General features: G+C 45.1%; 1 protein-coding gene across 1 annotated transcript in view; it reads left to right on the forward strand.

The window, feature by feature from the left end:
- Positions 1-27,498, forward strand: part of CCDC62 (coiled-coil domain containing 62) — a 1,334,937-nt gene that overhangs the window by 1,264,893 nt on the left and 42,546 nt on the right. The window contains exon 8 of the mRNA XM_044068912.1: positions 17,237-17,338. Coding sequence (XP_043924847.1) covers positions 17,237-17,338 — 102 coding nt within the window. The remainder of the gene's footprint in view (positions 1-17,236; positions 17,339-27,498) is intronic.

Raw genomic sequence — 27,498 nt, forward strand, 5'->3', positions numbered from 1 at the left:
TTGCATGTGTTGTCAGAACTGAAGAGCTTATCCCTGCATTTGTGGCATAATCTCTAGCAACTGTTGTAAAAATTTAAAAACAAAAACCTTTTTTTGTCTTACAAGTAAAGAAGTGTTTAATGTCTTTCATTTATGGTATAAACTGTAGTGTTTTGCTGCAGTTTAAAGAGAAAGAGCTCTTTAGAAGGGGTGTCAGACTGGAGAATGGTCTCAGGCACCAGAATGGTTAGCTACTCCTCTGACCTCATGTGTACAGAAACTTTGTTTTGTATGTTATTTTATAAGTTGTTAAAGAAGTGCCACGTGGCACCTCTAATGTCACTCAGAAGTACAAAACAGAGTCCCATTTTGTGTGCGGAGTTGTGCCCGTTACCTTGTTGCCGTCACTGCTGAGGTGTACTTTTGAGTCCCATTTTGTGTGAGGAGTTGTGCCCGTTACCTTGTTGCCGTCACTGCTGAGGTGTACTTTTGAGTCCCATTTTGTGTGCGGAGTTGTGCCCGTTACCTTGTTGCCGTCACTGCTGAAGGTGTACTTTTGAGTCCCATTCTGTGTGAGGAGTTGTGCCTGTTACCTTGTTGCCATCACTGCTGAGGTGTAATTTGAGTCCCATTTTGTGTGCGGAGTTGTGCCCGTTACCTTGTTGCCATCACTGCTGAGGTGTACTTTTGAGTCCCATTCTGTGTGCGGAGTTGTGCCTGTTACCTTGTTGCCATCACTGCTGAGGTGTACTTTTGAGTCCCATTCTGTGTGAGGAGTTGTGCCCGTTACCTTGTTGCCGTCACTGCTGAGGTGTAATTTGAGTCCCATTTTGTGTGAGGAGTTGTGCCCGTTACCTTGTTGCCGTCACTGCTGAGGTGTAATTTGAGTCCCATTCTGTGTGAGGAGTTGTGCCCGTTACCTTGTTGCCATCACTGCTGAGGTGTACTTTTGAGTCCCATTCTGTGGGCGGAGTTGTGCCCGTTACCTTGTTGCCATCACTGCTGAGGTGTACTTTTGAGTCCCATTCTGTGTGAGGAGTTGTGCCTGTTACCTTGTTGCCATCACTGCTGAGGTGTAATTTGAGTCCCATTCTGTGTGCGGAGTTGTGCCCGTTACCTTGTTGCCGTCACTGCTGAGGTGTACTTTTGAGTCCCATTCTGTGTGCGGAGTTGTGCCTGTTACCTTGTTGCCATCACTGCTGAGGTGTACTTTTGAGTCCCATTCTGTGTGCGGAGTTGTGCCTGTTACCTTGTTGCCGTCACTGCTGAGGTGTAATTTGAGTCCCATTCTGTGTGAGGAGTTGTGCCCATTACCTTGTTGCCATCACTGCTGAGGTGTACTTTTGAGTCCCATTCTGTGGGCGGAGTTGTGCCCGTTACCTTGTTGCCATCACTGCTGAGGTGTATTTTTGACTCCCATTCTGTGTGAGGAGTTGTGCCTGTTACCTTGTTGCCATCACTGCTGAGGTGTAATTTGAGTCCCATTCTGTGTGCGGAGTTGTGCCCGTTACCTTGTTGCCATCACTGCTGAGGTGTACTTTTGAGTCCCATTTTGTGTGCGGAGTTGTGCCCGTTACCTTGTTGCCATCACTGCTGAGGTGTACTTTTGAGTCCCATTCTGTGTGCGGAGTTGTGCCCGTTACCTTGTTGCCATCACTGCTGAGGTGTACTTTTGAGTCCCATTCTGTGTGCGGAGTTGTGCCCGTTACCTTGTTGCCATCACTGCTGAGGTGTACTTTTGAGTCCCATTCTGTGTGCGGAGTTGTGCCCGTTACCTTGTTGCCGTCACTGCTGAGGTGTACTTTTGAGTCCCATTCTGTGTGAGGAGTTGTGCCCGTTACCTTGTTGCCGTCACTGCTGAGGTGTACTTTTGAGTCCCATTCTGTGTGCGGAGTTGTGTCCGTTACCTTGTTGCCATCACTGCTGAGGTGTACTTTTGAGTCCCATTCTGTGTGAGGAGTTGTGCCTGTTACCTTGTTGCCATCACTGCTGAGGTGTAATTTGAGTCCCATTCTGTGTGCGGAGTTGTGCCCGTTACCTTGTTGCCATCACTGCTGAGGTGTACTTTTGAGTCCCATTTTGTGTGCGGAGTTGTGCCCGTTACCTTGTTGCCGTCACTGCTGAGGTGTACTTTTGAGTCCCATTCTGTGTGAGGAGTTGTGCCCGTTACCTTGTTGCCATCACTGCTGAGGTGTACTTTTGAGTCCCATTCTGTGTGCGGAGTTGTGCCCGTTACCTTGTTGCCATCACTGCTGAGGTGTACTTTTGAGTCCCATTCTGTGTGCCGAGTTGTGCCCGTTACCTTGTTGCCGTCACTGCTGAGGTGTACTTTTGAGTCCCATTCTGTGTGCGGAGTTGTGCCCGTTACCTTGTTGCCGTCACTGCTGAGGTGTACTTTTGAGTCCCATTCTGTGTGAGGAGTTGTGCCCGTTACCTTGTTGCCGTCACTGCTGAGGTGTACTTTTGAGTCCCATTTTGTGTGCGGAGTTGTGCCCGTTAGCTTGTTGCCGTCACTGCTGAGGTGTACTTTTCACAGTATTGTTGCGTCAGGCTTTCAGCAGTGCCTTGCCAATCCGTAGGGTGAACAGTGAACGTTGTATCTTTTGCCATAATGAAGGGGAGGCTGATAAGCCTGCCATTGCTGGGTTCTACTTGCTGCCCCACCTCATCCCACCCCCTGCCCAGTCTTGATAGTGTCTTATGTTCTCCACCAGTTTCTGTGTGTTTTGCAAATTACAAAACTGAGTATGGGGTGTCATTAGCTTTTCCCTTACTATACGTTTTTACATAGTATGGCCCATTGCTTTAGGAAGCAGGTAATCTTGTTACGTTCCACGTTCAGTGAATTGTTTTCATTGTTTCTCTCTCATTTTATCCTGCAAATGTGCTGTTATCTTGGACCCTCTAGTTTAATGTTTCTTGGAAAAGAGTAAACAGAAGTAATTCTTCACTAAATTTTCCTGTTCTTGTCCCTCTGTTTTGCAGGACATAAGTGCTTCATTGGATTATAATATAATAAGATCGATAAGCTTTATAAATAGTGTTATTGGATTATATAATAGGATCAATAAGCTTTATAAACAGTGAGCAGCTTCTAATTGAGTGCGTGCGTGCATGTGTGTGCACACGTGTATGTGTGTTGGGGCGGGGGGGAGCTTTGGGTAACATACATGCTTTGAGAGTCAGCTATGAGAAGGACAAAGGAAGAAATGGTGCAGTCACCAGCTTTCGTTTTTTTTTTTTTTTAAGTACTCCATCCACTTCTTGGCAACCATTTATAAGAAGAGAGACTCAGCTGGTAGAAAACATTCAATGCAGAGTTACCAAGGTGGTGAAGAGATGGGGAAGGCTGCAGTTTATGAAGACGCTTTGACTGCTTGTCATATATACAGTGAATAAAAAAGGAAAGAGGAGGTGTCCTTCACCCTTTGAGGAGAAAAAAATGGATAGTCTTCCCGCTTGAATAGTGAGAGGAGGTCCAAGTGTCTCCACAAACTGCAGCCTTTCTCAGTTTGTTAGAAGAGCAGAGTTCAACAGGGAGTACAGAGTGGGAGAAGGCGAACGGGTCAGTGATGAAGAAGATGGGTTCCTGTGGCATGTTTTCTGAGGCAAGTATAGTTTCAATTGTGTTGATGAGAGAGTTTTTGGCTGTGTAAAGCATCTCTAGTTTTTGATGGGTTTTTATTAAGCAGTTTTGTATATGCATGTTGGGTTTAAGATGATCATCCCTAATAATTTGCTATGAGAAGTGACTTTAGTGGTTGTATTATCAATGGAGAGGACTTTAAATTCTGTTTTATCATGCGAGAGTGATTTAGGGTAAAGTGTGCATGTGTGTGTGTGTGTGTTAAGAAATCTGGACAAAGCCCAACAAAATGAGGGAACAAAGGCCCACAAATAGGGACATATTTTAAATATTGCTGTTACAAACTTAGAAAGTTGGTAGCATAACAGGGTTTGCTTTAACATACTTTTTCTGAAGACTATGAAGTTTGAAACTCAAATATATGTCATTATTTAGAGAATTCAGTCATCAGATCATCCCTGAGATTTGCCAGAAAACCACAATTTTTATGAGGAACAGACCAAAAAATATGAGCCAAAAATCTGGACAGTTGAGAGGTATGTAATATATATATATATATATATATATATATATATATATATATATATTTTTTTAATTTATTTATTTATTTTTTTACGGGTTGAGTATAAGTTGTGTGTTACAAAGCCGTGCTTCAGTGGCGGTTAAAATGTCATATATACACACACAAAAAAAGTTCTATTAATGCAGTGGACGTATGATTTTCTGAGGTCTGACCTGCCGGTACATTCATAGGTTCATAGGTTCATAGGTTCATACTAGGCTATCTGCCCAAGGGCATTTACAAGCCCATCGTTTTGTGGCTTACGCCACCCCTTTAGTATGGGGAACTATACCCATTATTTTGCTGTGCCTCTGTCGAGCAGTGACACTGAGGTAATCCCTGGGGTATATCTGCGATCTCCCATCCATTGGTCAAGATTTCTCTTGAACAAGGCCAGCGAGGTGCTCTGCCTCACATGTACCGGGATTTTGTTCCACAGCATAGGGAGTCTTTGGGTGATGAATCTATCCCTCCAGCACGTCCTATTAATAGCCGTGTCGAGGTTTAAGTCTCCCGCCCTTGTGGCTCTGATGGATCTAGATTTTTGAGGTGAAGCATATTCATCAAATCTGGGTTTGACATGGCCTTGTATGTTAGGCAAAGGTCACCTCTGAGCAAGCGGTAGCGACTGAATAGAGCTGGAGTTCTTTCAGTCGGGCAGCATAGGACATATTTTGAGACCCTTTATCCTTTTGGTGAGGAACTTTTGTGGCCTCTCCAGCTGCTGCAAGTGTCGGGTCAGATACATTCGAATGGGGCATTGTACTCAATCATTGGTCTGATGAGTGATGAGTAAAGGAGACTATGACCTCCCTTGATCTAGATGAGAATCCCTTCATGATAAGGTGGGCAATGTAGAAGGTCTTCCTAACTACTTTAGCTACATGGGTGTCGAATGACAGACTACTATCAACCTGGGTCCCCAGGTCCCTGATAACTTCTTCTGTGCTCAGTGGATTGCCACCTATTTGGTAGCTAGGGGTAACCTTGTTTTTCCCGAAGGGTATGACTATGCATTTTTTTGGCATTTAACTTTAGGCCGTGGCTCTGGCACCAGTTATCCGTTTCTGTGAGACCCTTCTGAAGGATATCTGTGTCAGATGTGTTTTCTACTATGGCCCAGTTTGCAGTCATCTGCAAACTTTGTCAGCCATAACCCTCCTGTGTTTGCTTTTACTGGAAAAGTAGATGCCAAACAAGAGTGGGCCCAGGACTGAGCCCTGTGGGACACCACTTGTGACAGGCTTTGAGTCTGACATGGCGCCAGCAACTCTGACCCTGTGGGTTCTGTCACTCAGCCAGTTTGCAACCCATCTTGTGATGTATGGGTTAACATTTAAGCTGATGAGTTTTCAATGATACCCGAGTGGGGTATTGTATCGAAGGCCTTAGCCAGATCGAGGTAGGCTGTATGGACTGCCTTTCCCTCATCAATGGCTTTGGTGACTGTTTGAAAAAGTCAACCAAGTTTAAAAGGCATGATCTGCCTTTGACAAAGCCAAACTGGGTTGGATCCAAAGTCTGCAAATTCCCTATGTCTTTATTTATGAGGTCCATTATGATCCTCTCCATGGCTTTGCAGATAAGGCTTGTCAAGCTAATGGGCGGTAATTTCCAGGGTCGGTGGAGGCACCGCCTTTGTGAAGTGGGACCACAGTTGCAGTGCGCCACTCCTGGGTGCGTATCCAGAGGTAAGACTTTGATTAAACAGCTGTCCTAGCTGTGGGTTTAATTCCTCATTGAGTTCGTGGAGCACACAGCCGGGGACACCATCAGGTCCCATGGATGCTGTGTTTTTGCTTTGGAGAGAGCAGTTCTCACTTGGGCGCTGGAGATGTTTGGGGGCTGAAATCGTTTGGTATAGATATCTCTCCTTTTGGGGAGGGGAGAAGTTTGCACTGAACCTGTCAGCCAGTATGTTGGCAATGTCTGTAGGATCAGTAATCTTCACATCATTTTGAACTAGTTCTGAGCATATCTGGGAGTTTCCTCCTAGGTTTCTAACATAGCTAAAGAAGGCCTTATGATTGTCTTTTGAGTCTTTAGCTATTTTTCTCTCAAATTTGCTTTGGATGATTTTATGAGAGCTCTTAGTTTTTACTTATAGTGATCAAGGGTGTCTTACCTTTTAAGGATTTTGCTCTATCTTGTAGTAGCTTCCTCCTTTTGTTGTAGAGTTTATTTATGGCTGGGGTCCACCAGACTGGACGCTTGCCTTTGGTACAAAGAGTCTTTGTTTTGCTTGGGATTGCCTTATCCATGCAGTCCTGCAGGTGCTGGTAGAAGGCATTTGTAAGTGATTCAGCGGCTTGAGTACTGTTTTCCGCGGCTCGGGGCCTTAAAGGAGACCACACTAGTCTTTAGAAGTGTGAAGTCGGCTTTTGAGAAGTTCTTTACTGTGGTCTTTTTATTTCAGGTGGGGTGGGATGAAGACCTCCAGCGAGATTAGTTTGTGATCTGATCTCACCAGTGAGGGGTATACTTCGGTGTTGAACATTGTGCTCCCATGTTCGTGATGATGAGATCAAGTATGTTATCTCCTCTTGTGGGGATGGTGACTAGTTGTTCCATGGCATTTGAGTTTATGAATTCCAGGAACTTTTGGGCTAGGGTGTTTGGGCTTGAGTAGTGTTCCCAGTCTATATTAGGGTAATTGAAGTCACCTAGTATGATGGTGTTTGGTGATACATTTATCCCTCTAGTGTTTTCAGGAAGGCCATGTGAGGTTCCTGAGTTTGTGAGGGTGGCCTGTAACATGCTACAATTTGCAGAGCAGTTTTGCCTATGGTTAATTGCACCTGGATGGTCTCCGATGCATCATGCGTTGCCACCAGTCTTGAGGTGTGGGTGTCCTTGATGAATATGGATACCCCTCCTTTCTTGGTATTGTCCGGATTTTGGGGCGGAACGCATGATATGAGGTAAAACCTGATATCGCTGGGGTACTCTCAGGAGCCTTGAACCAGGTTTCTGTCACAGCACAGACATCGATGTTCTCCATACTGAGAAGGGCCTCGAGTGCGTGCATTTTGAGATTTAGACTTCTGGCATTGAGCAGCATTACCCTTAGTTTTTTCCTTTTTGTGTTCTAGGGTGGTAGGTTTAGAATTTGAGCCTTGCCTAAAAAGGCACTATGGGGTGGCAAGAGCCTTTGCCAATATCCGAATCCCAGGGTGACAGGTGCAAGCCGTCCCTTGGCAGCGTGGCTTGTCCAGCATGTCATCCCAGGCAGACAGATACTGGATCCCCTTTGAATGACACCAGTGTTTAAGCCAATTGTTAAAGCTGATCATCTTATCTCTGTATTGTGGCATCATTCTTGGTGAAGGTAGGATACTGCTCAAGGTCAGGGTCATACCTGCCTGGGCTACATAATCAGAGAGCTCCTCAATGTCTCTTTTCATGTAGTCCAAGGAGGTATGTCTCAGGTCGTTTACACCAGCGTGGACAATGACTGAGTCATATTTGTACCTGCTGTTGAGAGACCTGAGTGCTTGCGTTATGTGGCGGATTCTAGCGCCCGACAGACAGCTTACTGTGACCTTCTCCTTACTCAGTCTGGTGAGCGGGACGTCAGTGTGTCTGACTATGGAGTCACCAATGACTAGTGTGTTTGGCATTGTGTTTGGCCTTAAGGGCTGTGACTGTTTGACACTCTGACTGTGAGGTCTATGTGTTGCAGGTGTTGTGTTCTGAGGTGGTGGTTGTTTGGGTGTCTGCTTTGGTGGCCTCTGCTGTTTTGGTAGTACTAAATGTGTGAGACTTAATGCTTACAGGTTCAAGATCAAGCTGAGGTATATCTCATGGAAAGCTGCAAAGTGTGAGTAGGACTAACGATCAGTGACGTCGCTGCAGAAGGGAAGACAACTGGTTTCTTTTGTGCTGCTTCCACCTGCTGGCCCACATTTGGTACTGCAACCTACAAGATAATACATTGGATACAAGATACATTGACAGAACACGCCACTTAGAGGTGTCCCTGCTTTGGCACTAGTTTTCTGTACAAATCAAAGCTGTTAGGTTGTATCTCCAGCATTAGAGAAAAATCACTAAATAATTACGGAAAATACCTCAAATCAGGGGCACTTTAAATTCCAGTTATGGGGGGGATGGAGAAGAAGCTTTGAGAAGAGATAGCCATTTGAGGGGTGTATGGTATAACCTGTTCTGTGAACGTATTCTGGTGCACAACTGCAGTATTTGCTGTTTGCAAATGTAAGACAAAAGTTCCTGAGATCTTAGAGAAATTGCACTTGTATTAGACAATATTGTTTCTAATCCCAGCCTTTTCCTTCAGAACTTGGTGATGGTTTCAAAGAAAATATGCTTTTTCTTCAGGGATTGTCTTGTTGCAGGTCCCCTTCATCTATTCTTTACTGGTCTGAATCGTAATACAATTCATAGCAAATACGTTCATCACACCTAGTCTTGGCATAATTCCTTAACTGTACGTTTTTGAAATATGTTAAATATTTAGCTGATTTTACTGTCCACATTTCATTTTAGATTTAGAAGGATGATATGATACATTTTGTTATCTATAACAGTTTAATTTTTCAAATTCTTGAAAAGCAAATCCAAGTTCCAGGGTAAGATGATTAGGTACAATTCAGCAAAGTGTGAATTTTGTATCAAAACTCACTGCATAGATAGAGTGTTTAATTATCGGAGATGTGTGGTACACAACTGTAATCATTATTTAAGTATAGTAACAGGAATATTTTAATAAGTTTTTGAGTTACAAAAAAATAATTCAGAGTCTAGGGATTAAGATGAGTGGGGCCACCCAGTGAGGTGTGAATTTTGTGTTAAAGCACACATTTTTATGAACATGTTGAAAGTTAGCTCATTTTACTGACTATAATTCCATTTGGGTTTAGAATGCTGTTAGGATGTTGTAAATATTAATATTTTTAATATTTTTTCAAGTTATAGAAAAGGAAATCTGAGTTTGAGGATAAGACTGATCAGTATTACTCCACAGGGTGTGAATTTTGTATCAAATCTCACAGCATGAAAGAAGTGACTAATTGTCTGAACTCCTTGTTACATGAGAATGATCACTTAAACATCTTGGAGAGCTATTTTGTAAAATGTTTGGAATTGTGTCGGTCATTATCTTAGAGAAGCATTGACTTATGACAGCTAGGGATGCACAGGTTTGGTTCCTGATCCAGTTGTGGATCCCAAAACTCCAAAATATTACATGATTATGTGAGATTCCGTCATCAAAACAGCAATTTTTTGAAGTTGCTGTTATTACAAAGCATGTGATAGGGCTACTCCCCCACAAATACACACACAGCAGTATGGGGGGCGGTGTTTTCCCCCTACTACACACACACACACACACACACACACACACACACACACACACACACACACACACACACACACATACACACACTCACTCCTACAACTTAGATACAAATTTCTTCCTCTGCTTAGGTCTCTGACCCACAGAGTGGCAGCATCTGACTTTGTGCATGTTTTTCCAGTTCTGGATGCAAGGGTCTCACAGTTGCAAGGATCTTAGTTAATGGTCCTTAGAATTATGGTACCCATCCCCTCATGGTTCAGTGATAATACTGTACTGAAACTATGTGCACAAGTGACGGGTAGTATTAATGTTTGTGCAGCATTTCGGGCACTGTTGTGTGCTGTCTTATATGGGCCCTGTACTTTGATATATTGACCCTACTCCAGATTAAATGTTCACTTATCTTATAATATAATAATAATAATGTAATATAATTATGTGCAGAATGTGACAACAGTGAGCTAACTGAACACTGTTTAAGTATCCATATAGTGCAATGCCTCCTACCTTAAAAGGAAAAGCAACTTAGGAAAAATTGAATGCATGCAAAAGAACGATTGCAGGTTTTATTTTGTTTCTGTGAAAAAAAATATTCATCAGTGTTGTGAAGAGTTTTTTTCCATACCCTCTGGTCATTTGGTCTGAATTCATTTGGCCTTTTTATCACCGTTCCCAACACCTGAAGCCTGGCAGAGTAGGAAAGAGTTGCTGGATAAGTAGCTGTCATCTCTACAGGGCTAGATTTTTATCCTGTCTGCCATACTCCCTCTCAGCTTGGTGGGTGACAAATGCAGTGACTATGCCAGTTCTAGTGCAGGTGCATGTTTACACATGTGCCAGTGCATGTTTACACACGTGCCAATTCTGTTGTGGATGAAGGTTTACACATATGCCTGTACGTGTTTACACGTGTACCAGTCCCTGCGCTGGTGCATATTTACATGTGTGCTAGGCCCTCTTCCATTTGTGTATTAGACATGTGTGTCAGTCCTTCTGCTGGTTGCATGTTTCTGCACGTGTCAGTCCCTGTGCTGGTGCTTGTTTAAGCACATGTGGCAGTCATAGTGCAGTTGCGTGTTAACACACGTGTAGCAGTCGTGGTGCAGTTGCATGTTTACACACATGGCAATCCTGGCGCAGTTAACATGTATCTTCATGCCACTAGAATGCACTGCGCTCCTTAGCAAGCAGTTATGCTTCCCTTCTTATTTGTGCTTGAGCCTGGCTGCCATCTTTTTGCCAACTGCAACTCAAACTATAAGAGTTAACCACTGCTCTGCCCTAACCTAGATGTGCAAACCAATGCTGACTGCTTATTCCTGCCCCTCTCTTGCTATCTCTTTTAGCACCCAACTCTGTTACTCAGTGCCAGGTGAGTGAGCCTTAGTCGGGGATGTCTTCCTATGTACCATAGCACCCAGCTCTGTTACTCAGTGCCAGGTGAATGAGCCTTAGTCGGGGATGTGTTCCTATGTACCATAGCACCCAGCTCTGTTCCACAGTGCCAGGTGAGTGGGCCTTAGTCGGGGATGTCTTCGTGTGTACCATAGCACCCAGCTCTCTTACTCAGTGCCAGGTGAGTGACCCTTAGTCGGGGACGTCTTCCTGTGTACCATAGCACCCAGCTCTGTTACTCAGTGCCAGGTGAGTGGGCCTTCGTCGGGGATTTCGTCCTGTGTACCATAGCACCCAACTCTGTTACTCAGTGCCAGGTGAGTGAGCCTTAGTAGGGTATGTCTTCTGTGTACCATAGCACCCAGCTCTGTTACTCAGTGCCAGGTGAGTGGGCCTTCGTCGGGGATTTCGTCCTGTGTACCACAGCACCCAACTCGGTTACGCAGTGCCAGATGAGTAAGCCTTTGTTGGGGATCTCTTCCTGTATACCATAGCACCCAGCTCTGTTACTCAGTGCCAGGTGATTGTGCCTTAGTCGGGGATGTCTTCCTATGTACCATAGCACCCAGCTCTGTTACTCCATGCCAGGTGAGTGAGCCTTAGTCGGGGATGTCTTCCTGTGTACCATAGCACCCAGCTCTGTTACTCAGTGCCAGGTGATTGAGCCTTAGTCGGGGATTTTTTCCTATGTACCATATCACCCAGCTCTGTTACTCAGTGTCAAGTGAGTGAGCCTTAGTCAAGGATGTCTTCCTGTGTACCATATCACCCAGCTCTGTTACTCAGTGCCAGGTGATTGAGCCTTAGTCGGGGATGTCTTCCTGTGTACCATAGCACCCAGCTCTGTTACTCAGTGCCAGGAGAGTGAGCCTTAGTCGGTGATGTCTTCCTGTGTACCATATCACCCAGCTCTGTTACTCAGTCCCAGGTGAGTGAGCCTTAGTCGGGGATGTCTTCCTGTGTACCATAGCTCCCAGCTCTGTTGCTCAGTGCCAGGTGAGTAAGCCTTAATCGGGGATGTGTTCCTATGTACCATAGCACCCAGCTCTGTTTCACAGTGCCAGGTGAGTGGGCCTTAGTCAGGGATGTCTTCCTATGTATCATAGCACCCAGCTCTGTTACTCAGTGCCAGGTGAGTAGGCCTTAGTCGGTGATGTGTTCCTATGTACCATAGCACCCAGCTCTGTTACTCAGTGCCAGGTGAGTGGGCCTTAGTCGGGGATGTCTTTCTGTGTACCATAGCACCCAGCTCTGTTACTCAGTGCCAGGTGAGTGGTCCTTAGTCGGGGATGTCTTCCTATGTACCATAGTACCCAGCTGTGTTACTCCGTGCCAGGTGAGTGAGCCTTAGTCGGGGATTTTGCCCTGTGTACCATAGCACCCAACTCGGTTACGCAGTGCCAGATGAGTAAGCCTTTGTTGGGGATCTCTTCCTGTGTACCATAGCACCCAGCTCTGTTACTCAGTGCCAGGTGATTGTGCCTTAGTCGGTGATGTCTTCCTATGTACCATAGCACCCAGCTCTGTTACTCCATGCCAGGAGAGTGAGCCTTAGTCGGGGATGTCTTCCTGTGTACCATAGCACCCAGCTCTTGTTACTCAGTGCCAGGTGAGTGAGACTTAATCGGGGATGTCTTCCTGTGTACGATAGCACCCAGCTCTGTTACTCAGTGCCAGGTGAGGGAGCCTTAGTCGGGATGTCTTCCTGTGTACCATAGCACCCAGCTCTGTTACTCAGTGCCAGGTGAGTGAGCCTTAGTCGGGGATGTCGTCCTGTGTACCATAGCACCCAACTCTGTTACGCAGTGCCAGGTGAGTGAGCATTTGTTGGGGATGTCTTCCTGTGTACCATAGCACCCAGCTCTGTTACTCAGTGCCAGGTGAGTGAACCTTAGTCGGGGATGTCTTCCTGTGTACCTTAACACCCAGCTCTGTTACTCAGTGCCAGGTGAGTGAGCCTTAGTCGGTGATGTCTTCCTGTGTACCACAGCATCCAGCTCTGTTACTCTGTGCCAGGTGAGTTAGCCTTTGTCACGGATGTCTTCCAATGTACAATAGCACCCAGCTCTGTTACTCAGTGCCAAGTGAGTGAGCCTTAGTCGGGGATGTCTTCCTGTGTACCATATCAAGCAGCTCTGTTACTCATTGCCAAGTGAGTTAGCCTTAGTCGGGGATGTCTTCCTGTGTACCATAGCACCCAGCTCTGTTACTCAGTGCCAGGTGAGTGAGCCTTAGTCAGGAATGTCTTCCTGGAGCTCTGTTACTCAGTGCCAGGTGAGTGAGCCTTAGTCGGGGATATCTTCCTGTGTACCATAGCACCCATCTCTGTTACTCAGTGCTAGGTGAGTGAGCCTTAGTCAGGGATGTCTTCTTATGTACCTAGCACCCAGGTCTGTTACTCAGTGCCAGGTGAGTGAGACTTTGTCGGGGATGTTTTCCTGTGTACCATAGCACCCAGCTCTGTTACTTAGTGCCAGGTGAGTGAGCCTTAGTCTGGGATTTCTTCCTGTGTACCATATCACCCAACTCTATTACTCAGTGGCAGGTGAGTGAGCCTTAGTCGGGGATGTCTTCCTGTGTACCATAGCACCCATCCCTGTTACTCAGTGCTAGGTGAGTGAGCCTTAGTCAGGGATGTCTTCTTATGTACCTAGCACCCAGGTCTGTTACTCAGTGCCAGGTGAGTGAGCCTTAGTCGGGGATGTCTTCCTGGAGCTCTGTTACTCAGTGCCAGGTGATTGAGCCTTAGTCGGGGATTTTTTCCTATGTACCATATCACCCAGCTCTGTTACTCAGTGTCAAGAGAGTGAGCCTTAGTCAAGGATGTCTTCCTGTGTACCATATCACCCAGCTCTGTTACTCAGTGCCAGGTGATTGAGCCTTAGTCGGGGATGTCTTCCTGTGTACCATAGCACCCAGCTCTGTTACTCAGTGCCAGGAGAGTGAGCCTTAGTCGGTGATGTCTTCCTGTGTACCATATCACCCAGCTCTGTTACTCAGTCCCAGGTGAGTGAGCCTTAGTCGGGGATGTCTTCCTGTGTACCATAGCTCCCAGCTCTGTTGCTCAGTGCCAGGTGAGTAAGCCTTAATCGGGGATGTGTTCCTATGTACCATAGCACCCAGCTCTGTTTCACAGTGCCAGGTGAGTGGGCCTTAGTCAGGGATGTCTTCCTATGTATCATAGCACCCAGCTCTGTTACTCAGTGCCAGGTGAGTAGGCCTTAGTCGGTGATGTGTTCCTATGTACCATAGCACCCAGCTCTGTTACTCAGTGCCAGGTGAGTGGGCCTTAGTCGGGGATGTCTTTCTGTGTACCATAGCACCCAGCTCTGTTACTCAGTGCCAGGTGAGTGGTCCTTAGTCGGGGATGTCTTCCTATGTACCATAGTACCCAGCTGTGTTACTCCGTGCCAGGTGAGTGAGCCTTAGTCGGGGATTTTGCCCTGTGTACCATAGCACCCAACTCGGTTACGCAGTGCCAGATGAGTAAGCCTTTGTTGGGGATCTCTTCCTGTGTACCATAGCACCCAGCTCTGTTACTCAGTGCCAGGTGATTGTGCCTTAGTCGGTGATGTCTTCCTATGTACCATAGCACCCAGCTCTGTTACTCCATGCCAGGAGAGTGAGCCTTAGTCGGGGATGTCTTCCTGTGTACCATAGCACCCAGCTCTTGTTACTCAGTGCCAGGTGAGTGAGACTTAATCGGGGATGTCTTCCTGTGTACGATAGCACCCAGCTCTGTTACTCAGTGCCAGGTGAGGGAGCCTTAGTCGGGGATGTCTTCCTGTGTACCATAGCACCCAGCTCTGTTACTCAGTGCCAGGTGAGTGAGCCTTAGTCGGGGATGTCGTCCTGTGTACCATAGCACCCAACTCTGTTACGCAGTGCCAGGTGAGTGAGCATTTGTTGGGGGATGTCTTCCTGTGTACCATAGCACCCAGCTCTGTTACTCAGTGCCAGGTGAGTGAACCTTAGTCGGGGATGTCTTCCTGTGTACCTTAACACCCAGCTCTGTTACTCAGTGCCAGGTGAGTGAGCCTTAGTCGGTGATGTCTTCCTGTGTACCACAGCATCCAGCTCTGTTACTCTGTGCCAGGTGAGTTAGCCTTTGTCAGGGATGTCTTCCAATGTACAATAGCACCCAGCTCTGTTACTCAGTGCCAAGTGAGTGAGCCTTAGTCGGGGATGTCTTCCTGTGTACCATATCAAGCAGCTCTGTTACTCAGTGCCAAGTGAGTTAGCCTTAGTCGGGGATGTCTTCCTGTGTACCATAGCACCCAGCTCTGTTACTCAGTGCCAGGTGAGTGAGCCTTAGTCAGGAATGTCTTCCTGGAGCTCTGTTACTCAGTGCCAGGTGAGTGAGCCTTAGTCGGGGATATCTTCCTGTGTACCATAGCACCCATCTCTGTTACTCAGTGCTAGGTGAGTGAGCCTTAGTCAGGGATGTCTTCTTATGTACCTAGCACCCAGGTCTGTTACTCAGTGCCAGGTGAGTGAGACTTTGTCGGGGATGTTTTCCTGTGTACCATAGCACCCAGCTCTGTTACTTAGTGCCAGGTGAGTGAGCCTTAGTCTGGGATTTCTTCCTGTGTACCATATCACCCAACTCTATTACTCAGTGGCAGGTGAGTGAGCCTTAGTCGGGGATGTCTTCCTGTGTACCATAGCACCCATCCCTGTTACTCAGTGCTAGGTGAGTGAGCCTTAGTCAGGGATGTCTTCTTATGTACCTAGCACCCAGGTCTGTTACTCAGTGCCAGGTGAGTGAGCCTTAGTCGGGGATGTCTTCCTGGAGCTCTGTTACTTAGTGCCAGGTGAGTGAGCCTTAGTCTGGGATTTCTTCCTGTGTACCATATCACCCAACTCTTTTACTCAGTGGCAGGTGAGTGAGCCTTAGTCGGGGATGTCTTCTTATGTACCTAGCACCCAGGTCTGTTACTCAGTGCCAGGTGAGTGAGCCTTTGTTGGGGATGTCTTCCTGTGTACCATAGCACCCAGCTCTGTTACTCAGTGCCAGGTGAGTGAGCCTTTGTTGGGGATGTCTTCCTGTGTACCATAGCACCCAGCTCTGTTACTTAGTGCCAGGTGAGTGAGCCTTAGTCTGGGATTTCTTCCTGTGTACCATAGCACCCAACTCTTTTACTCAGTGGCAGGTGAGTGAGCCTTAGTCGGGGATGTCTTCCTGTGTACCATGGAACTCAGTCGTATTAAAAATGTAGGCGAAACCTTTCCCTGTCCAGGTCTTCCTTGAAAAAATTAAACATTTTCATGAATAAGTAGGGTTGAAGCTTTGACCCTTATCCCTGTACTAGGCCTACAGCTCCATAAATGGTCTCCATGCCTCCTTGTTACTCCAGTTAGTCTCGAAAACTCACTAAGTACTGCTTCTGTGTAATGCATGTAGCTGAAGGGCATAGATCTGATGTCAGAAGAAAGTGTAACTGGTCTTGAGTGGTTCCTTATTTTCTAGGGAAGAAAACATATCCCTTGTGAAAACAAAAGGCCATAAGGAGAGTAGAGTACTTAAACATTCCTATACTATAGAAGCATATCGGTCCAGAAAATACAAGTCAGATTTCCAAAATGACCATAACTACAACTTGTTAGAAAACTGTTTTGACCAGAAGTGTAACCTAAAATTGTAACAGCAAAAATGTTTTTAAAATGGTGTGTGTATAAGCTATTTTATCCATTATGTTTTTGGTGACCATGATTATTTATAGGTTTTCATAAAACTAGCCACACTTTTGGCTAGTTGCCTTCTTCAAAAAGCAATATGTGCACGTTTAAGTATATGAGTGTGTACTTCATTCACGGCCAACTTTCTTAGTGTGGCATCTACCTGTGTTTGATACTGGCTACAGTTCTGTTTGTTTGGCTGGTCTATTGTGGCTGACCACATAAGGTGAAGTATTGAATGTCTTGTCTCTGAGTCAGAAGGGACCTGCTGCGTAATCTTAGAACATTTGCAGATGTTCCATCCATCCTCAACCCCTTTTCCCATTTTTGCATATGGGGTTGAGGTGGCAGTTCAGCAGTGACAATCTAGACCCAAGGTTTACACTGCTAGATGGCTAGGCCCTCACAATTGTTCTTCCATACCACACACTCACATCTATGGACAATTTAGAGTGTCCAATCCACCTGCTGCATTTCTTTCAAATGTGGGAGGAAAATGGCCCACTCAGAGGAAACCCACTCAGCATGCAGACCCTATGCAGAAGGACAGACATGAATCGAACCGGAGAACCTCTAGCTGCGAGGTGACAGTGGTTGTGCCACCGTATCTCCGCCATTTATAAATGTTAAATATTTACTTAGTATCAAAATACTGGTTCGGTTTCTGAATAAGAGTGTGTGTCACACTCACCTGCACTGTTTTCTGTATTTAAAGATGACATTTCGGAAAAAACAGCAGAAAATAATGACCAGAGGGAAGAAATAATCCGTCTGAAGCAGGAGAATCAATATCTGCAGAAGGAGTTGTCCTTGACTGGTAAGTGAGATGTGTTGTATCATCATCTCATTCTTTTATACATACAAAGTAACATTTCTTTTGGATTGTGTATACAAGATATATCTGTCTTTGTTTTAATATAATGTCCCTGATAAAATCTGAAGTTCCACCTACTTTTGTAACGGCAAAGCATGTAACTGACATGAATATGGAGGGTCATACAGTGGGATAGTTCACATACCGATGTACACTCTCCTGTAGGCCATCACATCAAGCAATATTCTTGGAGTCAGGAATAGTAATGTGCTGTTACTTGGGTAATGTTGTAAGACTCGAGGAATAAAAACTGAAGTACTTAAATGATGCCATGATACAACCCACCCTGACATGTAATGGCTTTGTGTGGGCACTGCTCGTGAAAATAATTGTAGTCCTGTGACACAAGTTAGTATGTTGAAATAAAGTTCAGAAAGTACAGTGTGGATCAAGCTAGTTAGGCACTAGATCGTGTAGAGAATCATTTACAAATCTGAGATCGTAGTCAGCAGTTGAAGAACTGGACAGCTGAAATCCAGCTGGTTGACTGGATGTTTCTTTGGAAAGATGGGGGTGCTTCCTTCCTGGTAACTCACCAGCTCAGTCATGTGCAGAGGGTTACTCAGATGGTGAATTCTACATTCCTACCAGATAAGAAGTGTACTGTGATGGTGATGGCCTCAAGAGTTGGGAGAAACAACTAAAGTTAGACATGGGAAGAACAACTCGGTAGGTTGAAGCGGGTACCATAAGAAACCAGGACAGCCTCCATACATGTGTGTGAAGCAGCTCTAACCAAGGAAAACTGCTTTTGCAGGTCAGATGAAAGTATCTGTAGAGAAACACGAAAGATTACAGTTTGAAAATTGTGGCAGCTTAGTGGGACACAATATTCAGTACATATTAGTACAGCAAAACCTGTGAGAGTCTTGCTTCTCTTCATAGGAAACAACCAGGACTTAATACTGAGATGTCAGCGATGGGGAAAAATAAGTAAATAAATAATTAACATACTGAATACAACCAAAATGTTCCATTTAATGTTAGGATGGTCAGGTTGTCTTACCCACACATACCTACTTTTGCAATCTATCTATCTATTTATTTATCTTTTTTAATCACTAAGCTAGTCAGGTAAAGCCCAAGGTGGTATTTATACTGACTCTGGTAAATTTTGCCAATGCACCAGAGGAGAAAGAAGGAAAATGCTATCGCTGAAATTACTTTTATGGAGGCTTATGCTGGAAAAATTGTGATTTAACTCCACAATTAAACATAACCAATTAAATGAAAGGATGTGTGGTATGTGCAAAGAGGAAAAAATATAGAATATTTATTTTTGAAATGTAATTGAACAAAGCCTATGCGGTTCTCATGATACCACTTCCAGATAACGTGACAAAAATCCAATGGTATCTATAATATTCTTGGACCCAGCACCTACACCCCATGGACTTTCAGAAGCCAGTGCCAGAGTTTGTAAGGCAAGAATTGCAGTGGTGGAGGGATCAAATGGCTCTCAATCCAGGGCTTGCTTTCTCTCTTCGAATCCCAGTTCAGTTTGTCCAGACAGACTCTTCAGATTATGCTTGGGATGCAGTTTCCATGGAAATGAAAGTTTAGGGTCTGCGGGGCTCTTCAGACAGACCAAAGCATATAACCATCAAGGAAACGCCATCAGCGATTCATGCTTTTTAAACACTGCACCATTTATGGGCTCTAGGCCCTTTACAGGAGGTTACAGACAAAACGCGGCACCATTTATGGGCTCTGGACCCTTTACAGGAGTTTACAGACATCACCACATTAATGTGACTTCTCGGCAACCAAGAGAATGCAAGGTAATAAACCTCTTTGCCATTTGACAGAGATGGTTTGGGAGTTGGATCTTCAGCGTTCTTTGATTCTTCAGGCCTCCTACCTTCTGTCAGAGAAAAATAGCGTGGTAGACGGACTCGGAGGATCCAGGACAGACCCTCATAAGTGGAAACTCAATACAGGTATGTTCCAGGACTTGATTCAGATGTGGGGAATATCTCAAGTAGATCTGTTCACCACTGTACAAATTGGGCAACAAAAGAATTCTGTTGGAGACATCTTTGCAGCCAAACATGGAAAACAGATTGTCTCATTGCCTTGGAAGGGAGTAGTCCTGTATGCTTTTCCACCCTTTCTAATGATTTCCAGTACCTTTTAGGCACCTTGTTAAAGAGGACATGCAGCAGGTGCTAAAGGAGGAAGGAAAGTCTGTTACTAGAAAGTCTTATGTTGGGAAATATCTCAAGTAGATCTGTTCACCACTGTACAAATTGGGCAACAAAAGAATTCTGTTGGAGACATCTTTGCAGCCAAACATGGAAAACAGATTGTCTCATTGCCTTGGAAGGGAGTAGTCCTGTATGCTTTTCCACCCTTTCTAATGATTTCCAGTACCTTTTAGGCACCTTGTTAAAGAGGACATGCAGCAGGTGCTAAAGGAGGAAGGAAAGTCTGTTACTAGAAAGTCTTATGTTGGCAAATGGAAGAGATTTTCTGTTTGATGCCTTGCCTGTCACAAGGGTCCCAAAAGGGAAGTAGTACCTCTGGTTCTCAAATATTTGTGTGAGCTATCTGAAGATAGCTTGTCATATGCATCTGTCAATGTGCTTCTTGCAGCTATCTCAGCTTGTCTGTGTATGGATCCCCCTCCTTGTGGTCAAACGATTCCTGAAAGGAATATTGTACGCAAGACCCTCTCTCAACCATATTTTTCCTCCATGGGATCTCAAGTTTTGTCTATATGACTGAATTTAGTCTCTTTTGAACTGGCTTTTCAGGACGACTTGCTCTGACGTCTGCAAGGCAAGTATGTGAGTTGCAAGCGGTCATATTGAGTGAACCCTGCCCTAACTGATCCCTGAAGTTGTTTAGATTTTACTTTGAATCAGTCAGTCTCCTAGTTTTCTTAGAGCCAAAAAACAATGAGAACAGAGTCTACATACACTGGATGTGCACAAGTAACTACCTTGACAGAACCAAGTTCTACATACACTGGATGTGCACAAGTAACTACCTTGACAGAACCAAGTCCTTTAGGCTGAACAACTGATGGTTTCCTATGCTGGGGCTAAGAAAGACCAACCCGTATCTAAACAGACTATATCCAAATCGTTGTCCTTTGCTATTGTTTTTTGCTGTTCCCACCATGATATAAGTATTTCAGGCAAAGTTAAGGCACATTTTACCAGGGTCTTATCCTATTTGATGGCATACTGGAAAGGGATGGACTCTAGAAGTACTCTAGAGGCAGCAACTTGGTCCTCTGTTCATACCGTCACAAAGCACTATAAACTATTCCTTCTCTAGGTCGAAAATTGGCTTTGCTCGAACCATTCTCCAGGGGCTGCTGGACCCTTATTCTTCCTCCTCCGTGGTAGGTTAAGATTTGGGAATCTACCAGTAGGCTACTGCAGTTGTGAGAATGAAGAACACAGTACAGTTGTGAAAGTCCTACTTATCCGTAACAGTGGATGTTCAAATGTCTTCACTGCTGCAGTAACCACTCACTGTTCTCCCTCTGTAGATAGCTGCTGTAGGGTGCAACCTCCTATGTTACAGTTGCTATTTGGATGATTTTATGGTGGTTATTGGCTGCTGGTTGGTAGCCCAGGATGACTCTTCCTTCCTTTCCTTAGGAGTAAAATACTGAAGATTACTTCACTCTGGTTGCTGATATGCTTCTCTCCAAAAAGGGTGCAGCCTGTCAGCAGCCTAGGGGAGTTGGAGCTTTGATAAGCTGGCCTGATGCTGTGTCCTTGGCAGGACACTACCCATAGGCTACTGCAGCAGTGAAGAAATTCAGTCATCTGTTCTGAGTAAGGACTTGTACAACTGTACATTCTTCTCCTGTCCCACAGTAAAAGCTAAACTTTCTGAAATTCTAACCTACCTGGGGTCATTCACCTGTAAGTCAGAGTCGTGGCACTAAGTGAGCTGTGATTAACTACAGGCTCTGGTTTCACACAGCATCACTATTGACTTCATTTGACTGGATCCCTATCTAGCTCTTCTGTAGGGTCTTTTTTAAGGACTTTGAGAAGTGCAAAAAGCCCTGAATTGTGAGAAACGAGCTTTTTATCAAAAAAAACTGATGGAAAAAAGCTGTGCTGAGTTGTCCTCAGCACATTACTGCCATTAGACTCATTTTATTGGGGGTGTCTGTGCAAGAGCTTTTTCACTGTAAGAGACCTGCAAAATCTGTACAGCATTAGAAGTTCAGGTGTGAGGCACAAATAATCCATAGCAAGTACAAGAAATGTACCTTGACCTACAGTGCACGCCTGAAACCAAACAACTAGGCATTTCCCCAGGGTTCATATTACGTTATTGAAAGATACTGTAATCAAACACTTAAACCATCAAAATGGCCACATATCAAAGCTTTTATTGTGGGGGGGCTGTGCCCCCCACACCCACACCCTGCTAAGTATATATTCCAACTCCAAGATCGCACTACAGTGAGGAAAGGGCAAATATCCCAATTTTCACTGTACTGTGATCCCACAATGCGATCTTCGAAATGTGGTCGTTTCGAAGTTCTGTGCGTTTGATTACATTATCTTTTGATAACGTAATAGGAACCCATTTCCCCAACCCTTAGTAGTAAGTCCAGCCAAACATTATCCTAAACAAGCTGAACACGAAGTAGTTATATTCCCCCCACTCGCATCCTGAGTCATTCCTGCCAAAACCACAGACCAGCACCTCTCCACAACTTCTGTAGCCATCCTGACTGAGATGGATATCTCCTGTCATGATCTGAGTTTGTGAGCTGAGTTTGTGTTTTGAGATGGATATCTTAACACACTGCAAGAATTATCTCATGCTGTTTGACTATCATATATTACTCAAACATCCTTGGAGGCAAAACTCTCACACTCAGTAAACTCAGACTAAAATTGCCTGCAATACACTACACATCACACCTGTCCAGGGTCATCACGATACACATGATTCATCATATGCTGAGGTTCTAAAGATTAACTTCCTAAACCTCAAAGACCTCCAAAACACAACATAGACACAGAGCACACTCGGCACGTTAAGCCTGCCTCCTCACATAGCATAAGGAATCCTAAAGTCACCAATCTTGAGCCCGTAAGGCAGGCATCTACCCAACCAAACATTTAATTTATAGTTGAGTCCATTGTAGGACATACATAGTTACCTGTTAACCAGACTGACCAAGGGAAGAGTAAAAGTTGCTTGCATGTTACCAGGATCCATCATATCACACACACTGATGTCCTTGAACAAGCAGTACCAGTCTGACTTTGTCCTAGTACATGTGAGTGTGAATGACTTAAGATGTACCTCCCTAGCCTATATGAAGATAGTCCTCATGGAGCTCTTGGAATGCATGTCCCAGACTGGTATGAGTCTAGCATTGAGCAGCATTTAGAAATAATCAGAAAGATAAGGTTTTAAGTGAAAGCTGTTTGTGCCCAAAATGTGAAGAAGTGTTTGAAGAAGAAGGACATTTTTATGGAGTTTAAATAATTGCTTTGCCAGAAAACAGCTCCTTGAATGTATCACTTTGCAGATGTTCTTCGTGTTTCACTGTTGCAGTCATTACATTTGGGGTTATCTGCTTGCAGGTAGCCCTCAGCCAGCATGATTATCAAAGTCTTGGGTCCTGCGTCAGTTGCTGTCTCTTCTTCCATGACGTTAGGTAGTCAGGGGTATAAAGCATGCAGCCAATGCTATTACATCAGTTTTTCTTGCCCCAAATGTCAGGTGTCCCCATAATGGGAAGCAATTATATACAAGGTTACACCTCCAATTCTAAGCAAATACACCAGAAAGCTTAAATACAGTAAACAAGAAGAGAGGTATAGCAAATAGAAGTAAGGGGGCTGGTGGGAGGGTAACCAGAACTGCAACAGTGAAAACACTCGAACATCTACATTTATGGTAAGTGTGCACAACTGTACTACGTTCTTCATGTTTCACTGTTGCAGTCATTACATTTGAGTAGATTCCCTAAGTTAAGGAAGGGAGGAGGCAATTAGAGAGCATTAGGACCAGGGGTATAAAGCATGCAGCCGATGCCATTGCATTAGTCTTTCTTGCCGTGTAGTGCCCACAGCAGAAGCAGTTCGCAAGTGCCAGTCGGCCGACTCCTGAAATTTTCATTTTCGAGTTTCAGAACAGAAGTCTTCAAAAAATTCAAGTACCCCATTGGGCATCCTTTTTCTTGCTCTAAACCAATGTCAGTAAAAGTTAACAATTGTGTTTTTTGTGGAAAGCAAGTACTTCATAAAGATTTTCATTCGTACTACATTCCTTGCTTAGGCCCAGACCACGACGTCCCTCGCTGTTGGTTTTGTGCCTTATTCAATCCTCGTACTATTCGTCGTCGGTTCATTTTCACATCTATTTCAGTACTCGGTTCAATTATCCAGAAATGGCTTTGGTAAGCCATCCGACTACCGACATCCCGAAAAAACATAAAGATGAAGACAGAGACAGACCACATAGGTCCAAAGCTGCCGACAATGCTTCCGTTAAGCTAGTCGCCAGTTCGCTGGTACTCAGTGAGGTGCTTTCGCAGTCCCTGATACTTGCTACTTCAGATTCGCAGGCTTCTACTGAGACCCATTTGGAGTCTGGTATGCTGCAAGATGCTTCTTCGACTATGGAACCTGTGGATGTCTCTACCTTGGATGGGACCGGAGCCACTGTGCAGGCACCGGCTTCTGAGGGTGTATTCAGGCCTACTGACTTGCATATCAAACCAACGCCATCTTCTTCTTCAAGGCCCAAGACTCTATCCACGCCTAGAAAACCGACGTCCAAACCACATGGTCAGGCCCATATGCCTAAAAAACAAATGATAAGAATGGCTGAAGACCTTTCTCCCCTCTAAGAGACCTAGAACTGATTTTACTTCTGATTCTTCTGATCAGGATTCTGAAATTTCTGTTTGTTCTGATGACCAGGATTTACCCTTATCTACCTATGAGGATTATGATGCAGAGGATTCCATTCCCTCTGCTTCCCCTGCAGAGGATTTCTCTTTTGGTGAAACTTTGCACACTCTTAGGGAGCATTTCTGCTGGGAAAGCCAGGATTACTCTGACTCCAAAAAGAGGCTTAGAGAATTCTTGCTCCTCCCGCAACGCAGGCCTTTAGCTATCCCTCCTGTACTGGACATTGTAGATGATACCTTCTTGGAATCCAGCCTGGCCCCAGACACCTTATCTCCGGCTCCCAGGAAACCTGAAAGGTATTACAGAGTACTTGATTCTCACAGATTCCTTTTTAAGAATCCTACTGCTGACCCAGAGACCATTTCACAGGGACCCAAAGGCATTAAGGCTACTACTGCCAAAAATCCTACTCCCTCTGATAGAGACTCCAGGGTGCTGGATAGGTGGGGTAAGAAGGTATACACCTCTGCAACTTTGGCCATTAGGACCTTAAACTGCCAGTTTCATATGTTAAAGTACCAGCAGCATATTATTGGATTACTTAAACAGAAAATGATGTTGATTCCTGACTGTGCTGAAAATAAAGAATTACAGGATTTAATGCATTCTGCTGAACAAGTTGGTAAACATACTTTGCAGTGTGGTTTTGACTCCTTAGAGGCATCTTGTAGGGCTGCTGTTACTGGGTCTGTTCTTAGAAGGCATGCTTGGCTTAAGGAGCAAACTTTGCCAGATCATGTTAAAGCCAAGTTAATGGATGCTCCCTTAAACCAAGACCGCCTGTTTGGCAACAAATCAGAAGAAGTTCTTAAAAAGATGGAGGAAAAAGCTAAATCTATGCAAACTGTTAAAGATTTCCTGCAGGTACAGCCTCCCAGATTTAGTAGGCATTGGCATTCTAAGAATTGGTCCTTTCCTGTCTCTTCCAGGCCTTCTCAGTCCAAATCCAGGAACAGCAGACCACCTAGGCCACAGTCTCAAGGTACTCACAGACCTAAGCAGTGGGGGACTCCCACTTCCAAAGCTGGAAGTAGTAAGACACCCCCCCATGGTAAACTGTCACAATGACTTAACCTTAAACATTCTATGCCCTGCTCAACTGACCGCACCTTTAGGGGGGAAAGCTCGCCCTGCATGCAAAAAACTGGGAACCTCATTACCCAAGACAAATGTGTTTTAAATATAGTTTCCCAAGCATACAGATTCCACTTCCACACCTTACCAACTCCAAAAGGTTTGCCAGACCTACCCCCAAATCGGGGGGGCAGAGGCTCAACAGCAGGTTCTCTCTCTTCTAGGTATCAGGGCTATTAACCTGTCCCAGCAGAAGAATGGGGACAAGGTTTTACTCCAGACTTTTCCTGATACCCAGAAAAGACAACTCCTGGCGTCCTATCCTGGACCTATCTATCCTAAACACCTTTTTGGTAATTACAAAATTCAAAATGCTAACTCTTCACCAGCTGCTTCACATGCTGGGCAGAAATGCCTGGTTGACCACACTGGATTTAAAGGAAGCATACCTGCACATCCCAATAAGGGATTCTTGCAGAAAATACCTATGCTTCAGAGCAGGCTACATGCACCATCAGTTCTCTGCACTGCCCTTTGGCTTATCTACTGTGCTAGGGTATTCACAAAATGCTTAGCTCCAGTCATTGCATTATGCAGGCAAAGAAATATTCAGATGTACCCATACCTGGACGATTGTCTAATTCAGGCAGAAAGCCAGGGCATACTATTAAATCATCTGGCATTTGTAAAGAAACTGCTAACCTGACTGGGGTACACCATAAACGAAAAAAAAATCTCACCTAGTACCCTGCCAAAAACTTGTATTCCTGGGAGCAAGCTTGAACACAACTTCCCAGATGGCCTGCCTCACGCCAGAGAAAGAAGATGTCCTTCAAGGATGCATCTGCAGTCCTTACAAATGGGTTGTCCTGTCGTCAGGCAGCCCTTCGGTCGGCCGGATTCCAAAGTCTGGGTCTGGCCTCGGCTGGTGTCGCACTTCACCCGACGTCATCTCTGCTGGTCTTTGGGTATAAAGGCATCAGCCGACGCCATTTTCCCCAGTCTTTCTTGCCGCGTGGCGCCCGAAGCAGAAGCTGTTCGCAAGTGCCGGTCGGTCAGATGCAGAGATTACTACTACCGAATACTACTTCGAAGATTTCTAAAAGCTAAGTACCCCGTTGGGGACTCTTTCTTGCCTCAGCCGATGTCAGAAAAAGTGAATAACTGTTTAACTTGTGGGAAACAAATACCTCATAAAGATTTCCACTCTTACTGCTTACCTTGTTTAGGCCCAGACCACGACGTAGCAGCTTGTTTAGCCTGTGCTTCCTTCAACCGACGAACGCTTAGGCATCGGTCGGAGTTTGCTGAACAGTTTTTCGGTTCAGATTTTGCGTACATTATGCCGTCGGATCCTCCGACTACTCAAATTGTTAAGAAACGCAAAGAAAAGGACCGACACTCGCGGTCCGCGGTTTCGGCCGAAACCACGGTTAAGCAAACCGCGAGTGCCTCGGTTTCGGCCGAAACCGAGCAAACGGGTCAATCTTCAGCCGAATCCATGACTACTACCGAGGCTCCTGCTACCCTAGTTGAATCGGCCTCTGAAGTTTTGCCTACTAATGTGGTTCCTATAGAATTATCAGACACCATCCCTTTGGATGTCTCTACCCCAGCACGTGGTGCTGCTAGGCCTCCTGCAGCCATGTCTATAAAGGCCTTTGCCAGGGCTAAAGCAGCCAAAACTGCTAAGTCTGTGCCTGTTAAGCCCCCCTCTCACAGGCCCAGTTCCAGTCCCCAAATGCTTACTCTGGCAGAGGATCTCATCTCTTTAATAAGGGGATCCCAACCTCATCCAGACAGGGCCTCTCAACCTCCAGAAAAGAGACCTAGAGCAGAGCCCCCTGAGCCAGTGTCCTCAGATGACTCTTCTGATGTTTCAGACAATACAGACCATCCAGAGGGTCCTTTTTCTACTTATGAAGATTCCGATGCTGAAGAATCTATTCCTTCTGCCTCTCCACCAGAGGAATTTTCCTTTGGGGAAACCTTACATGCCATGAGAGAGCAATTCCAATGGGAGGGACAAGATTTCTCAGATTAAAGGAAAAGGCTTAGGACCTTTTTACACTTACCACAACATAGACCCTTAACTATACCTCCAGTTCTTCCTGTTGT

Source organism: Protopterus annectens, chromosome 4.part0 (genome assembly GCF_019279795.1).
Source record: "Protopterus annectens isolate FY-2018-M chromosome 4.part0, PAN1.0, whole genome shotgun sequence".
In the NCBI taxonomy this organism is placed as follows: Eukaryota; Metazoa; Chordata; order Ceratodontiformes; family Protopteridae; genus Protopterus; species Protopterus annectens.